Source organism: Schistocerca piceifrons, chromosome 6, assembly GCF_021461385.2.
Source record: "Schistocerca piceifrons isolate TAMUIC-IGC-003096 chromosome 6, iqSchPice1.1, whole genome shotgun sequence".
NCBI lineage: Eukaryota > Metazoa > Arthropoda > Insecta > Orthoptera > Acrididae > Schistocerca > Schistocerca piceifrons.
This window is the reverse complement of record NC_060143.1, coordinates 16,627,564-16,643,406: the sequence shown is the minus strand read 5'-3', so window position 1 is coordinate 16,643,406 and position 15,843 is coordinate 16,627,564. Positions and strand designations below refer to the sequence as shown.

The following is a 15,843-nucleotide window of genomic DNA, read 5'->3' as shown; positions in this document are numbered from 1 at the left end:
GCAGTTGTAAGAATTCCTAACCTTTTAAACAGATGCCTACAAGATGTGCGACTATGAACCCCACACATTATTCTAACTAGTTTCTTTTGAGATGTGAATACCTTTAGCCTAAGTGTTGAGTTGCCCCAGAATATTATTCCATATGACATCGGAGAGTGGAAGTATGTAAAGTATGTTAGCTTATTAATTTCTACATCCTCAAAATTGACAATTATTCTGAGTGTAAAAGTTGCTGAACCTAGTCGCTTTAGGAGATCCAAAATATGAATTTTCCAGTTGAGATTCTCATCTATATGTACACCCAAAGACTTAGTATGCTCTACCCTGGCTACTGCCTGCTTTTGATGTGTTATGTTTATTGAAGGAATTATACTTTTTGCAGCAGAAAATTGGATGTACTGTGTTTTTTCAAAGTTCAGAGCAAGGCCATTCGCAGAAAGCCAATTAATAACTTTTCCAAAAACCTTATTTGTATCATTTTCTATCGGACTTTCTTTAACTGGATAAATAATTATGCTTGTATCATCAGCAAACAGTGTCAGTTCAGCATCTTGTTTCACATAAGAAGGGAGGTCATTCACATACATCAAGAACAGGAGGGGACCCATGATCGAACCTTGTGGAACACCTAATGTAATTTCACCCCAGTTAGATGAAGTGGCAAACTCCTTTAAATCACTTGAAGCATATAAAAAGACTTTTTGCTTCCTGTTCTGTAGATATGACTTAAACCACTCATATGCTGTTCTATTTATACCATAGAATTGTAATTTCTCTAACATAATGTCATGGTTCACACAATCAAATGCTTTGGATAAGTCACAGAATATTCCTACTGGCGACATATTTAAAGACTCTATTATGTGGACAGTGAAATTGTATATTGTTGTCTCAGTGGAACAGCATTTTCGAAATCCGAACTGTGATTTACTATGTTTCCCATTACTGTTGAGATGGCTAGCATAGAGAATCACAGATAACATTCTAAAATGCATGAGTGAATTCATCTTTCCAATGTGTCTGCAATTTACTTCTGGTAAAGTATCATAACAAATCTTGATCTACACATACTTCATTAAGCATAAATTTGAAAAATCTTTGTTACAGAATTTCTCATGAATATGGAAAACGATGTTCCTCAAGTCTGTAGCTTGGCAATAAATGTAGGAAATTCTGACCAGATGTTCACAGGGATTTTAAACTCATTCAGTTTTTATAATGTAGGAAAAATTGAGAATCATATAACAATCTCTCTCTCTCTCTCTCTCTCTCTCTCTCACACACACACACACACACACACACACACACACACACACACACACACACACAGTTTAGCCAGTCGAATGCCAGGACTGCAGTTTGGCAGGTATGATGGGGCGAAAGGTTGTGTCCACTGGACTGGGCGAGGGGAGAAAAGAGCTGGTGAGTGAGACGGTGTGTTGGAGAATGATGATTGACAGATCAGAGGAATGCAGCAGGCATATAAGATAGGAATGTGGGAGGGAGAAGCAGCAGATGCCTGGGATAGGAAAGCAACACATGAACACCAGAATGTTGAGTTCATGCAGCGCAAAATGATGATGGCATGGGGAAGTAGACTGGGAGTGGGTGACAAAACAGAGGTAGGGAAGAGTGTTTGGGAGCAGGCAGTTAGTGAAGGTTACGGGAACAAAGGATCCGTCGCAAGGAAAGTTCCCATCTATGTAGTCCGGAAAAATTGGTGCTGGGGGGAAGGTTTCAGATGGCATGTGTTGTAAAGCAACCACTGAAATCAAACATGGTGTGCTCAGTGGCATTTTCCACAACTTGGTGGTCAACTCTGTTCTTGGCCCCAGGTTGACAGTGGCCATTCGTTCATGTGGACTGTCGGTTGGTAGTCACGGTCATATAAAATGCAATGCAGCAATTGTAGTAGAGCTGATATATGACATGGTTGCTTTCACATGTGACCCTGGGATAAGGTAAACCTGTAATGGGACTGGAGTAGGATCTGCAGGGTTGGTGAATTGGACGGGTCTTGCACTTGGGTCTGCCAGAGAGATTTGATGCATGTGTCAAGGGGTTGGTAGCGCGTGCGGCATAGGAATGAACCAGGATATTGTGTACATTGTCTGCTGGCAGAATACCACTTCAAAATGGATGGGATGGATTGTGTGTAGGACTTCCCTGATTTCAATGCACAATAACAGGATATGGTTCAGTTGTTCCAGTCTGAGATGATATTGGGAAAAAAAGGTTGCAACCAGCTTTTGGGGGTGGTGGGGAGATTTCTCTGGTGACTATGTGTTGCATTCCTATTCTGTTCACCTACTGCTTCTCCCTGCTGCATTCCTATCTCGTACACCTGCCACCATCCCCTGAGGCATCAACCACCCCTCCCACTTCCTGCCTCTTTTCTTCCATTACCCATTCCAACGAGCTGAATTCACAGGACATGTACATCCATTCCACAGAAATGATTAGCATTTCAAGCACCTCAGTTCATCATGTGTCCTGTTTCCTAGTTGGCACAGGGCCCACCAGGGGCTCTTATAACTTGTTCCATGTACGATGGCATTGCTCCGTATAAGGTGCAAATGGAATCCTGGGGGTAAAGCCATCCATACCACATTCGGATGGTTCCAAAGTTCATCTGTAATGGTTGGCACTGGGTTGCAGCACTGCATCTGTCGCTTCACCATATCCCACACATTTTCGACTGGCAACATGTCAGGTGATCTGGCAGGCCAGGACAAAAGGCTGACATCCTGTGACACCATGAGGGCATGTGTTCATGCAGAGACATGTGGTCGTGCATTGTCTTGCTGAAAAATGGCATCTGGGGTGTTGCGCAGAAAGGGTATGGCTAGGCTATGGGTTGCAGGAAGTCATTCACGTAGGTCACACTGATCACAGTGCCCTGGACATACACCAACTGTGATTTGAGGTTGTACCCAATAGGACCCCACACCATAAGGTCTTGAGTTGGCACGATATCTCTTGTGTGAATGCAGTCACAGTGATGCCACTCCCACTGCCTGCATCAAACCAAAACGCAGCCATCATTTTCAAACAAACAGAACCTGGATTCATCCAAAAACATTATCTGATGCCATTTCTGTCCCCAGCGATGTTCCATACACCATTGTCATCTAGCACGTTTCTACACATTAATCAATGGTAGATGGGAAAGTGGATGAATTGCACATAACCCTGCCGCAATAAACGGCAATTGACTGTCACCTCGATAGTGTACGGTGTGTTACATTGTTCCACTGTTGCACCAGAACCAAGGATGATGCAGATTTGTCCTGCAATGCCATTCAGATGAGGTGTCAGTCATGTCACAGGGAGGAGGGGGAAGGGGGGGGGGGGGAGAGAGGGGTGGTATGGGTAGTGCAACCTAACCCATCTCGTTTTGTCTTACAGCCTTCTATGAACCGTTCTGCACACCCCTTTGCACTGCTGAACACGTAGTCCCATACAAGAGGCCATTTCCCGGATGGATTCATCACATTCTCTCACACACTCTCTTTCTAACTCACTGATTTGACGGTACGGTTCACGCATACATTTGTGAGGCATCCTGCATGTCTGCTCAAGTTACACTGATCCATTACCTCCGGTTTATAGTGCCAATGAGAGCAGCAAGCACATTTTAGTGGCAGGTGGTGTTGCGTCGCTATATCGATGTTGACCTTAAACCGTGGGCCGACGTGGTTCAAATGCTAATCATTTGTGCACAACATACTAAAGTACATGTCCTGTGAATATGAATGTCCTATCTCCAGTTGTTCAAAGCATTCTTTTTTTAGTATTTTAAAATTTGTGATTTACAAAGCTCAATAAAATGAAGTTCCAGTGCTAAGAATTCCCTGAAATTTCCCTGATTTTTCTGGGTAATATGTAATTCCCTGAGAATGCCACATTTTCCAGAAGAATCGGCACCATGTAGAGCTGAAATCAGTGGTAATCCTGAAATCGGAGTCAGCTTTGCAATCTTGTTAATCACTCTCAAATGTGCAGCACAATCAAGATTAGTTAGTAATGTTTTTCACAGGAAGACTTTCCTCCTCCTCTACAGAATTATTAAGCACTACTACTTTCAAAGATAATGAGTTACCAAGACAGCACTGAGTGGTATATCCGCGGCAGAAAAATATCAGTTATGAGAAGATAGTATTTTCCTCTACTTCCAGTAGAGTACAGTACACAAACAATGGCGATCTGCAGCAGTAGGACCAGCAAGAGCTCTCCGTTTGCTGGGGCCGAGAGGGCCAGATGCTGGATGTGGAAACGGATGGTGGGTGTTACGATGGTGAACTTCACGTAACAACTGATGTAAGGAATGCTCCAACACATGATCATGTTCTGACTTTGTGGTGGAGCAGCAGCAGGTTTTGTCTGTTCCTGTGTTATGGCAGAGGCCAATAATCAGCTGAATGCCTGGTAGCACCTGAAATGATTTAAGTCTCATTTCCACATTCAAACAGAAGTTCAATGACTAATTACTTACACTGTCAATAACTGCTGTTAGTTGGCATGTGTTCATAGATACTGACCTCACACAAACACACACACACACACACACACACACACACTTTTGTACAAACTGCAAGTTTGAAATGTAGATACAAATAGTTCACAGCAGAGAATAGGCAATAATAGAAGGTTATCCAGCTACATAAACTGTTGGCAGGGTCTTCAAAGACACAATGACAATCATTAATAAAAAGCATAAAAAATTTCAGATTGCTATCTTTATGTGTTATAAAATAGAAAAAGACATTATATAAAGTAAAAGTACAGATTTGTGGGAATGGTAAGGGGGGACATCATGTGGCCAATGCATATCAATCAAATCTTATGCAGTGTTTACAAAGGGCCACTTCAACCAAGCATTGCAGATTTTCCAAAATTAAGGCATGGAAAACGTAAACTCAATGCAGCATTGAAAGTAAAGTAATTTCAGATCACAGAGGGGATTCAGAATGTGGTGTCACCGCCAGACACCACACTTGCTAGGTGGTAGCTTAAATCGGCCGCGGTCCATTTAGTACATGTCGGACCTGCGTGTCGCCACTGTGTGATCGCAGACCGAGCGCCACCACAAGGCAGGTCTCGAGATACGGAATAGCACTCGCCCCAGTTGTACGACGACTTTGCTAGCGACTACACTGACGAAGCCTTTCTCTCATTTGCCGAGAGACAGTTAGAATAGCCTTCAGCTAAGTCCATGGCTACGACCTAGCAAGGCGCCATTAGCCTTACATAGTTTGATAGCTATCGTATGAAATGTCTCATCAAGAATGCTGTATTCACATCAAAGAATAAAAGATAAGTATTCGAGGAGCTGCATACTTTTCTTATTAGAATTCACTACTTATCCTGTTCCAAAATTCACGCCCGTCTGCGTTAGATAGCGTGCCTTTCGGCCTCCTTTATCTACAAAGTGTTGGCACATTTACCAACACATCATTGGCGACGAGACAACGGAAAGGGTCTTGTTCTTTCTAATTGCTTACATTTACTTGTGTCATGGCTTCGCCACAATCTCCAGATGTACTGTCCGAATTTTATCGCTTGCAGAATCAGCAGACGCAGGCGTTATTGGATGCCCTTGGACAGCTCGTCCAGGGTCAACGTGCGCTTCAAACCGATGCGGCAGCTGCCGCTTCGCCGCTACCGCAGCCACAACATGCAGTTGCACCACCGTTTTGCAATTTTGATGCACAGCAAGAGACCTGGACTGAGTGGTCACGCCAGTTTGGATTTCATCTCGCCGCCTACAGAATTCAAGGTAACGAGCGGCAGCCTCATTTATTGGCGTGTGTAGGGGTGCAAACGTACCGTGTGATAGTGAAATTGTTTCCCCGACGCGACGTAGCGACTCTGTCCTACGATGAAATTTTGTCGGCATTGGACGCCTATTTCAAAGAAACAGTCAATGTAGTTGCAAAGAGGTATACATTCTTTCGTACGAAACGTACGGCCGGTCAAACTAATAGGGAGTGGGTTGCAACTTTGCAAGGCCTTACTAGGGATTGTGCGTTTGAATGTGACTGTGGCCTTCCTTATTCAGATACAATGGTACGTGATGCAATAGCACAGAACGTTTCTGATGTTCGTATACGGGAGCAAATTTTGAAACTAGTTAATCCCTCCCTTCAGCAAGTGATAGACATATTGGATAGACAAGCCACGCTTGACTGTGCTCAGGAATCCTTTGCGACTTCGCTAGCCGTGTGTAACATTAACTGGCCGGCCGGGCGCGCTGCGCGGCCCGGTACACTGCCCTCGCACACGTCTGCGCAGCTGCCGCCACGCTCTACACCAGGTGTGCCGCACCAGCACACAACTGCAGTGAAATCATGTCCGCAGTGTGCAACAAGACATTCGCGTGAAAATTGCCCGTCACGCCAAGCTATTTGCTTTTTCTGTAATAAGAAAGGACATGTTCAAAGTGTTTGCCAGAAAAAGCTCAGATCAGACAATCACAACCATTCCCGGCCCTTTGCTTCGCGCCGGAATCGAACCAAGGACACTCAGGCTCGTGGACCTTCGCCCATGGACATTCATGTAGTTAATTCCACTTCGTCCAGTGACACTTTCTCTAACAGTGACTGTGTTCGTCCCACAAAAAGTGTGCGTCGACGTCGCCGGAAATCACGTCAATTAGCAAGTGATGCTGTACCTGTGTCAGTTCAAATTGCACGAAACAGTCGCTCTTGTCGTCAGCAGGACAATAAACTTTTTGTAGATTTGGACTTTAATGGCAAGGTCATACCATTCCAGCTCGATACCGGAGCTGTAGTTTCATTGCTCAATCACGACACGTACAAACAACTGGGCAAACCTCCGTTGCGTGCCGCAAATGTTCAGTTAAAAAGTTATTCAGGACAGCTTATCCCTGTGTTAGGACAGTGCACTCTTCTTGCAACATATAAGGGACAAACAAAACTTGTGTCATTTTACGTTCTTCATTCTTCTACTGCAGTGAACTTGTTTGGTTTAGATTTATTTCAATTGTTTAACATGTCTATAGTAAATCAGGTCCTATCAGTGAATCAGACTGTGCCTTCAGACAGTGTTTCGCGTCTATGTGTAGAATTTGCAGACATTTTTGCACCGGGCTTAGGTTGCGCTAAAAACTATGAAGCACATTTGGAACTGAAAGTCAACGCGCAACCGAAATTTTTCAGAGCGCGCAATGTTTCTCACGCATTGCATGATGAGGTCGCAAGAACATTACACGATTTAGACTCACAAGGTGTGAGTGAATGTGCGCATTGTCTCTTCTATTTCAGCTCCACTTCATCGCTTACGCCGTACAGGTGTTCCGTTTGTCTGGACGACGGAATGCGAACGCGCCTTTCGCCAGTTGAAATCGGCGTTGCTTTCACATACTTGCCTTACGCCATTCGATCCCCAGAAACCCCTTTTGTTGATGGTAGATGCATCGGATTTCGGGATCGGTGCTGTGCTTGCGCACAAAGTTGGCTCGCATGATCGCCCTATTGCCTTTGCGTCCAAATTGCTCTTGTCTGCGCAAAGAAATTATTCACAGATAGAGAAAGAAGCTTTGGCTCTCGTGTTTGGTGTTACTAAGTTCCATGATTTCTTGTATGGTCGTCACTTCACCATCATCACAGACCACACACCTTTGCCGTCGCTTTTTCATCCGAACAAGCCTGTACCTCCGCGTACAGCGCAGAAATTCATTCGCTGGTCTATTTTCCTCTCGCAATACCGCTACGATATCTTGTATCGGTCCACTGCTAAGCACGGAAACGCCGATGCGTTGTCCCGTTTGCCGGTTGCTGAGGATAAAGCATTCGATTCTCCCGAACTTGCTTGCATGTTCATTGATTCGGAAACCGATGAAGTGGTCGAATCGTTTCCGATTGATTTTCGTCGAGTAGCTACAGCCACAGCTGCTGACCCGGTCCTTGCTACCGTTTTGCGTTTTGTTGCTACGCAATGGCCTTTGTCAAAGACTCGGATCGAGGATCCGTTGGTTCGCCGATTTTTTGCTCACAAGGAGAGACTTTTTGTACGACGTGGTGTTTTGTTGTTGCGTTCTGATAATGATCAGTCCAGAGTCGTGGTCCCACGTTCGTTACAGTCCTCTGTCTTACGGCTTCTTCACCAAGGACATTGGGGTATAGTGCGAACGAAACAACTTGCTCGTCAGCACTGTACTTGGTTCGGAATCAATGATGCGATTACGAATATGTGCTCTTCTTGCATGGCGTGTGCCGAACAACAATCCGCACCGCCGCGGAAAGTCTTTGCATGGCCAAAAGCCACTTCCCCTTGGCAACGCTTGCACATCGATTTTGCTGGTCCATTCTGGAATGCTAGATGGTTGGTTCTGGTAGATGCCTTCAGTAATTTTCCTTTTGTTGTCCGGATGTCTTCCACGACGTCAACTGCCACCATCCAAGCGTTGTCTGCTATCTTTTACATTGAAGGTCTTCCGCAGACTATTGTTTCCGACAATGGCCCACAATTCATGTCCGCAGAATTTCAGTCATACTGCCAGGCCAATGGTATTCAACATCTGACATCCGCGCCGTTTTCGCCTCAGTCAAACGGTGCCACTGAACGATTGGTCCGGACTTTCAAGTCACAGATGTTGAAGTTGAAACAGTCGCATTCTCGGGAGGACGCCTTGTTGCTCTTTTTGTCTTTGTATCGATCTCAGCCCCGAGATGGTCACTCGCCGGCTGAGTTGCTCCACGGTCGTCCTCATCGAATCTTGATGTCTTTGCTGCATCCGCCGCATCAGGTTCCTGTGCAGCGGCAGACTCCTGCTTTTGCTCCAGGCGACGTTGTATTCTATCGCAACTATCGAGGTTCACGGCGTTGGCTCGCAGGGCGCATTCTTCGCTGCCTCGGCTGCGCGATGTATTTGGTTTTGGGGGCCTCTGGTGAGGTGCGTCGGCATCTCATCAGCTGCACCTCTGTCGTCGCACGGGTTCTGCCGCTCCCCGTCTGCTTTCAGCGACGGTGCCGTCCGGTCAGCGCCCTGGGGACCCATCTACTGGCTCGCCTCATCCCCAGGTGTTACCGACGATGCCTTCCATTTTGCCCCATGGCGACGCGCCACCGCAGCCGCCGCCGCCACCTGTTCTCCCGCCGGCGCCGCCCGCATTCGACGCTTCGCTGCAGCCACCAAGCGCCTCCCTGGGTCACGCGCCGCCGATCGCTTCCTGGGACCAGCTGTCCTCCGCCATGGAACTCTTGCCCGCTCCGGACCACACGACGTCATCGCGCGTCAGATACCCCGACGCAATGGAGGTCGACCCTTCGGCCCCTCCTGACTCTTTACGGGCGCATACACCGCATGTTGACGTGCACCCTGGACTAGGTTTTCAGGCGTTTCCTAGCTCCCCTCGGACCGAATGGCCGGGTGCGGGTGGCACAGCCTCGCCTGTTGTTAGGCTCCCCACCTCATCGCATACGTCAACATGGGGTCCTCCCCACGGCGGGCGGAAGCCTTATAATACGTCCGTTCGCCGATTTGCGGGGGAGGAATGTGGTGTCACCGCCAGACACCACACTTGCTAGGTGGTAGCTTAAATCGGCCGCGCCACCACAAGGCAGGTCTCGAGATACGGAATAGCACTCGCCCCAGTTGTACGACGACTTTGCTAGCGACTACACTGACGAAGCCTTTCTCTCATTTGCCGAGAGACAGTTAGAATAGCCTTCAGCTAAGTCCATGGCTACGACCTAGCAAGGCGCCATTAGCCTTACATAGTTTGATAGCTATCGTATGAAATGTCTCATCAAGAATGCTGTATTCACATCAAAGAATAAAAGATAAGTATTCGAGGAGCTGCATACTTTTCTTATTAGAATTCACTACTTATCCTGTTCCAGAATTCACGCCCGTCTGCGTTAGATAGCGTGCCTTTCGGCCTCCTTTATCTACAAGGTGTTGGCACATTTACCAACACATCACAGAATACATTGACTCCTCTCAACACTAATGTATTTTCTGTCTAGCTGCTTCTTCTCACTTTCAAAGCCTGAATCATACTTACGATTTTGCCATCTCCTGCAGCTCATGGCGATCTGCAGCAGTAGGACCAGCAAGAGCTCTCCGTTTGCTGGGGCCGAGAGGGCCAGATGCTGGATGTGGAAACGGATGGTGGGTGTTACGATGGTGAACTTCACGTAACAACTGATGTAAGGAATGCTCCAACACATGATCATGTTCTGACTTTTGTGGTGGAGCAGCAGCAGGTTTTTTGTCTGTTCCTGTGTTATGGCACAGGCCAATAATCAGCTGAATGCCTGGTAGCACCTGAAAAGATTTAAGTCTCATTTCCACATTCAAACAGAAGTTCAATGACTAATTACTTACACTGTCAATAACTGCTGTTAGTTGGCATGTGTTCATAGATACTGACCTCACACACACACACACACACACACACACACACACACACACACACACACACACACTTTTGTACAAACTGCAACATTCAGAAAGAATTGATCAAATGAATCCAAATTACCAATATATGTACATCGGAGTACAAGAAATATTTGATTAAGATTGCACATGGATAGCAAAATGGCATAGGGGCATATTCAGAAAGCAAGTGTACTGGATTTTTATACATCTTTTTTTTTAAATAAGTGTCTGAAAAATAATTACAAGATATTGTTTCCACACTTGCTGACTATTTTTTCACATAACTGCCATCTTGATCAATGCATGTGGTGACCCTTCGCATAAGCTTCTTTATGCCCTCCTCGAAGAACTCTCCTGCCACCTCCTTCTCCCATTTCAGAACCTCTTTCTGCATCCACTCATCTGCTGAAGATTTAATTCCACTCACATGTGCCTTCAGGGAGATGAGAAGGTCAGGGGAATGAGGTGGCGGTGGTTGATGGGTTTCAAAACATCCCAACCAAATGAGTCCAAGAGCACCTTGGCGGCTAAGACTGTGAGGATGAACACTGTGCTACAAGCACACTCCTCTCATCAGCATTCTCTTTTAACGCTGCTTTTGAGATTTTGTAGGCTCCCACAATATCTTTGTGCATTGGTGCTCTCCTTCTGAGGCAGAAATTCGACCAAAATGATGCCTTTTCAGAGCCAGAACGCTGAGGTCATGGTCTTTTTTCCCCAAAATTGTTGTTTTGAATTTGGAGAATTGCTGAGATGCCTGTATTTTTGTCTCAGGTATATAATGAGCCACCCACATTTCATCTCCAGTCAAATTGAGTTCGGAAAATCCTCACCTTCCAGTTCAAGTTGTTCAAGAGACTTGCAGGTGCTACTGACCCTGAGTTTTCTTGTGCTGCTGCTGTCAGCTGTTTTGAGACCCATCTTGTACACAGTTTCTGGTATCCCAACATTTCTGTGAATGTCTCATTTAAATGAGTTCTGAAGAGTTGTGGAAACATCACAGAATTTTCATTCTCTGTCAATCGGCAGTCTTCATGAACAGTCAAAATGGAAGGTCTTCCACTCCTCTGTTTGTCATGAATATTTGTTCTGCCTCCACTAAACTCCCTACATCACTTAAACACACATGTTCAGTTCATAACACCTTTGCCATAAACTGTTTTGATTTGCAAAAAATTTTAGACAGATCTTATTCCTTCCAAGAATAGGAAGCGGATCACAGCACATGGCTCAGACTTGGTGGGCTTTCTTACCAACATCTTTCACACAACTGGTCACAACAACATGAGTTTACATACTAATGTGTTCCTGCAATGCTCGCTGTGGTCGGGGAATACCCCTATACTGCTTAGTGTTGCCAACCCTAAAAAAAAAAACAGAAATACAGCCTATTATAGTTACAGTACACTAACTTTCTGAACATGACTCATACATATAGGCCCAGTAACTTCCCTTTTGTGCACGTGGAAAGATCAATGTTCCATTAAGTTCTCAGTGATTGCATAGAATCGGAGTAGTCAACATCAGATATTCAGCTCTGGGGTCAAAAATGGGGAGCACGAATCGATGAAATTCAATGGCACTGCAAAACACACTTTAGGCAGCGATGGGAAAGATCCATCCATGGTTCAATAGTAGTGTCAGAAAGTTGCAGTAAAAGCAAAGAGAGCTTCATCACAGATTTAAATGAAGTAAAAGCATTCTTGACACACAAAAGTTGAATTGCGTAAAAATGGGCACAAAAAGGCCAATACAATTAATGTTCAACAATTTCATAAGTAAAGCATTTAAAATTCTGCTTAATGAACACACTTATATGCAACAAGCACATATCTTTCAGCACATAACCATAAAACCATGGACACAGTAATGCATAGAGCCAACAAGGGGCAGTATCTGGATGTGCTAAATGAATTTAAAAAATATATATATGCTACCAAAAGGAGAGAACCTTACAAGATTCCTATCACAATGAATGTAATGTAATTACCATGAAAATATTTATCATGTAGAATAACCATTGATAGATGGTGGTCCATGCAGACAGTTGACACATGCTTCAATCCTGTAATCTGCCTAGCAACAACCTCTGCTGGCAATTTTTTGTCAATTTTTCAATAATTTATCACCTTATAGATTTGCAACAGCTAATAAAAATTAAATTTTGGAACTAAATATGGGTTTCTCATCACCATATTTCAAATTACTAACTACTACTACCACCAACAATGTCTTTTCTACTCTCTGCATCCCATGTAATACATTTGGACTATACAATGTTACTCTCTAATGAAAGGAAATGCTAGAATAATTAATAGTTTTAAAACATCCTTTTTTTTTGTTACTTTCTAATGAAAGGAAATGCTAGAATAATTAATAGTTTTAAAACATCCTATTTTTGGTAAATTTGTTGGACAGCTGCAAGGAGGATGGGATCATGTTAGTTTTTAGAGAAAAATGTTGAAAATACAAAATGAAAATAAAAAAAAACAATACAAATACAGTTATTTGGACAAGCAGATACCCTATCAACAAAAGGGAAGATGACACTGATAAGCCATGCACCGTTAGGAATATGTGAGTTCAGACTCTCTATCTTCTCTGGTCCTTACTTTCTTTACAGTTAGTGTGTGTGTGTGTGTGTGTGTGTGTGTGTGTGTGTGTTTCATCCCAGGAGTAAATTCGTGAACTAATATATCTGTTAGAGATCTTATACATTTGTACAAAAAGATGAAAAAGCACGAAAACTTCCACTTACACAAAAATGCAAAATGGAGAGTTGCTAAATGGAGGGAGAGTTGTGAAAGCTTACTCATTATTTCATTATTGCCCTAAAATGAACTTAATCTTGTACAAAACAACAAAATTCCATAAATGTTTCTTTCTTTTGTCAGATAAGTTATGCATCTTCTTCTTCTTCTTCTTCTTCTTCTTATTATTATTATTATTATTATTATTGTATACAGTGGCTCTAGTTGTATAAAGTTGTTGATAAGCATAACTGTAATACAGTAGACACTATAAATTTCACACTCTCACATGTATCTGAATCTAAACATTTGTGAATACCCACAATGTATTCTCACAAGCCACCACAGTGTATATAGGTACATAAAGTATCTTGTTTAGAAAGATGAATATCACTGATTTAACACAAAACAGAAAATTACATAACCCAAATTTACTATTTAGAAAATAAATAGAAAAAGCTATCATGTTGTAAAAGTGTTGTATTCAGCAGGGCACTTACGTTAGCCATAATTTGGTTTCCAACAACCATATGTGGGATTGGTGCTTGAAGCTGCACAGCTTCCTTTGCTAGCTGATTAAAGAGCTCTTTGCAAAACAAGACATTCTGTGCTGCTTCTAGCTTTTGTTGCCAGTGGACATCAGCATTTGTACTTGTAGGCCCTGACCCAAGTAGGTTAATTGTAGCACTGCACAAATCTTCTTGATCTGAAAGCCATGCAACAATGCAAAGAGCATGACAGAGAGAAAAGCCATTGCAATGTGGAAAAAAGGACATTTTTTTGAAGTGTTACACAACAGAATGGTTTAAATTTATGAAACATTATACTATTACATTTTATTACATTATAACAGTACTAACATAAACTTTGCTACAACTTAAGACATTGAATAAGTTTAACAGAGTAGATGGTACTAGATAGAAGAAAATTTCTTAATTCATTCTATGATTCCAATATATTACTCACAAGACATTTAATATACTCAGATGGGTTGTTGAAAACATGAGTGCCAATGTGTATGACTCATTTCTGTACTAATGTTAAATCTTTGTATGGGTTGGTTTTACTCCTATTTTATAAACATGCTATATTTTATTTATTGAGAAAAAAGATGGCAGCTTCATTTTGAAGCTGAACTACTTCCCCACGTAAGCTGCATATACAGGATTACTAACATAACCTGTGCAGGTGGCATACAACGGGGCCTAAAAGAATGTACACAACTGTTTACTTGCAGGCAATTGTATAGAAGAACCTACTTTTATGCCATATTCCTCCTGTGATGTAATAGGAAGTTTCTCACTAAATGGTGCACTCATTTTTTGTCTGAGAGAAGAGTCATACAATGGGAAGATCATCATCAACAGTGCTACAACTCTCTACCCATGTAGCACTGTCGAGAGATTTGGAATGTATACAAGGAAAATGGCGATCAGCAACTTTATGTCACCAACATGGCCTATCTGGTGGCCTAACACTGATGAGGAAAATTTCTTCCTTCCTTAGGTTTTAAAGTAGCCTGTGGCTAACGACAGGACATTAGCGTGTAACGGCTACATTTGCTATAGTGGTGACTAAATTGTGAGTGATAAAATATGAAATATAGAACAACATCTGAAAACCACCAAAATATAAAAGGTTGCATGGATATCAGAGAGACAAGAAATAAATTACCTTTCTGACACAGTACTTCAATATATGCGACACCTTGAAGCTCACTAGGCACTGTGACACGCAGTGCTGAACTTGGCTTTGGTAAGGGTCCTGTTCCTGGGGATGGTGGAGGACTTGTTCCTTGCTGTGGTTCTTCTTCTGCTTTTGTTACTTCAAACATCCCCGTTTGTGCATATTTGGAACCAGCTTAAAATTTTTGGACATAAATATCTACATTATTACAGTTATACAATATTCATAATATAAGTTATATGGTAAAGCTCATCACATTCAAAATTAAAAGGGGATGTATTAGCTGCAAAGATGCAGTTCGTTTCTTAATTATCTATGAGGACTAACTTTGGAAGCATTACACATCTAATAGAAACAGAAACAGAAACAAAAACATAGCTGCACAAAGTGATTCACAACAAGTCTTATTTCTACAATAAAATAGTATCAACATCAATAAGCTACATAGAAGCACCAAAATATAAAATCATAATATTCTGGCAGCGAAGTACCTCTGTGAAATTATAATGTAAGGAACACAGTTTAAAGAGTAATGAACTAGAAAATATCGCTGATTCATGCACTTGAAAATCAAGAAGCAAAATTACACAAAACATTGTTCATTTTTATGTGTTACTTCACAAAAGTATACTTGTTTCCCACTATGAATATCTCACATGAAAGCAGTCATGAGAATACATACAAAAAACACTACCATTTAATTTTCTTACACTGAGGTGAACTAGAGATGCTCATCTGGAAACTGGACAACTATATCAATTCATTAGGATCTGAATGTAAACTTCCCACATATTTAGAAGACTTTATTTAATTCTTCTTTCTTTTTATTACATGGATCTGATAGCAAAATGCTGTTTCATTATACTTTCCATTGTGATAATTATTTTCTATTGTGATAATTATTTTCAAATGGGTCACAGTCTATTTTCACTAGAGTGAAAACACTTTACAATAAAGACAGTACTATGTTACAATTCAAGGCTATTTTGAGATGATTAA

At 42.6% G+C, this 15,843-nt stretch overlaps 1 protein-coding gene across 1 annotated transcript in view; it reads right to left on the bottom strand.

Annotated features, from left to right (window-relative positions):
• LOC124802558 (mediator of RNA polymerase II transcription subunit 17) overlaps positions 1 to 15,843 on the bottom strand; it is a 118,861-nt gene that overhangs the window by 79,953 nt on the left and 23,065 nt on the right. The window contains exons 5-7 of the mRNA XM_047263424.1: positions 14,833 to 15,018; positions 13,659 to 13,864; positions 10,032 to 10,294 (exon numbers count right to left, since the gene is read on the bottom strand). Coding sequence (XP_047119380.1) covers positions 10,032 to 10,294; positions 13,659 to 13,864; positions 14,833 to 15,018 — 655 coding nt within the window. The remainder of the gene's footprint in view (positions 1 to 10,031; positions 10,295 to 13,658; positions 13,865 to 14,832; positions 15,019 to 15,843) is intronic.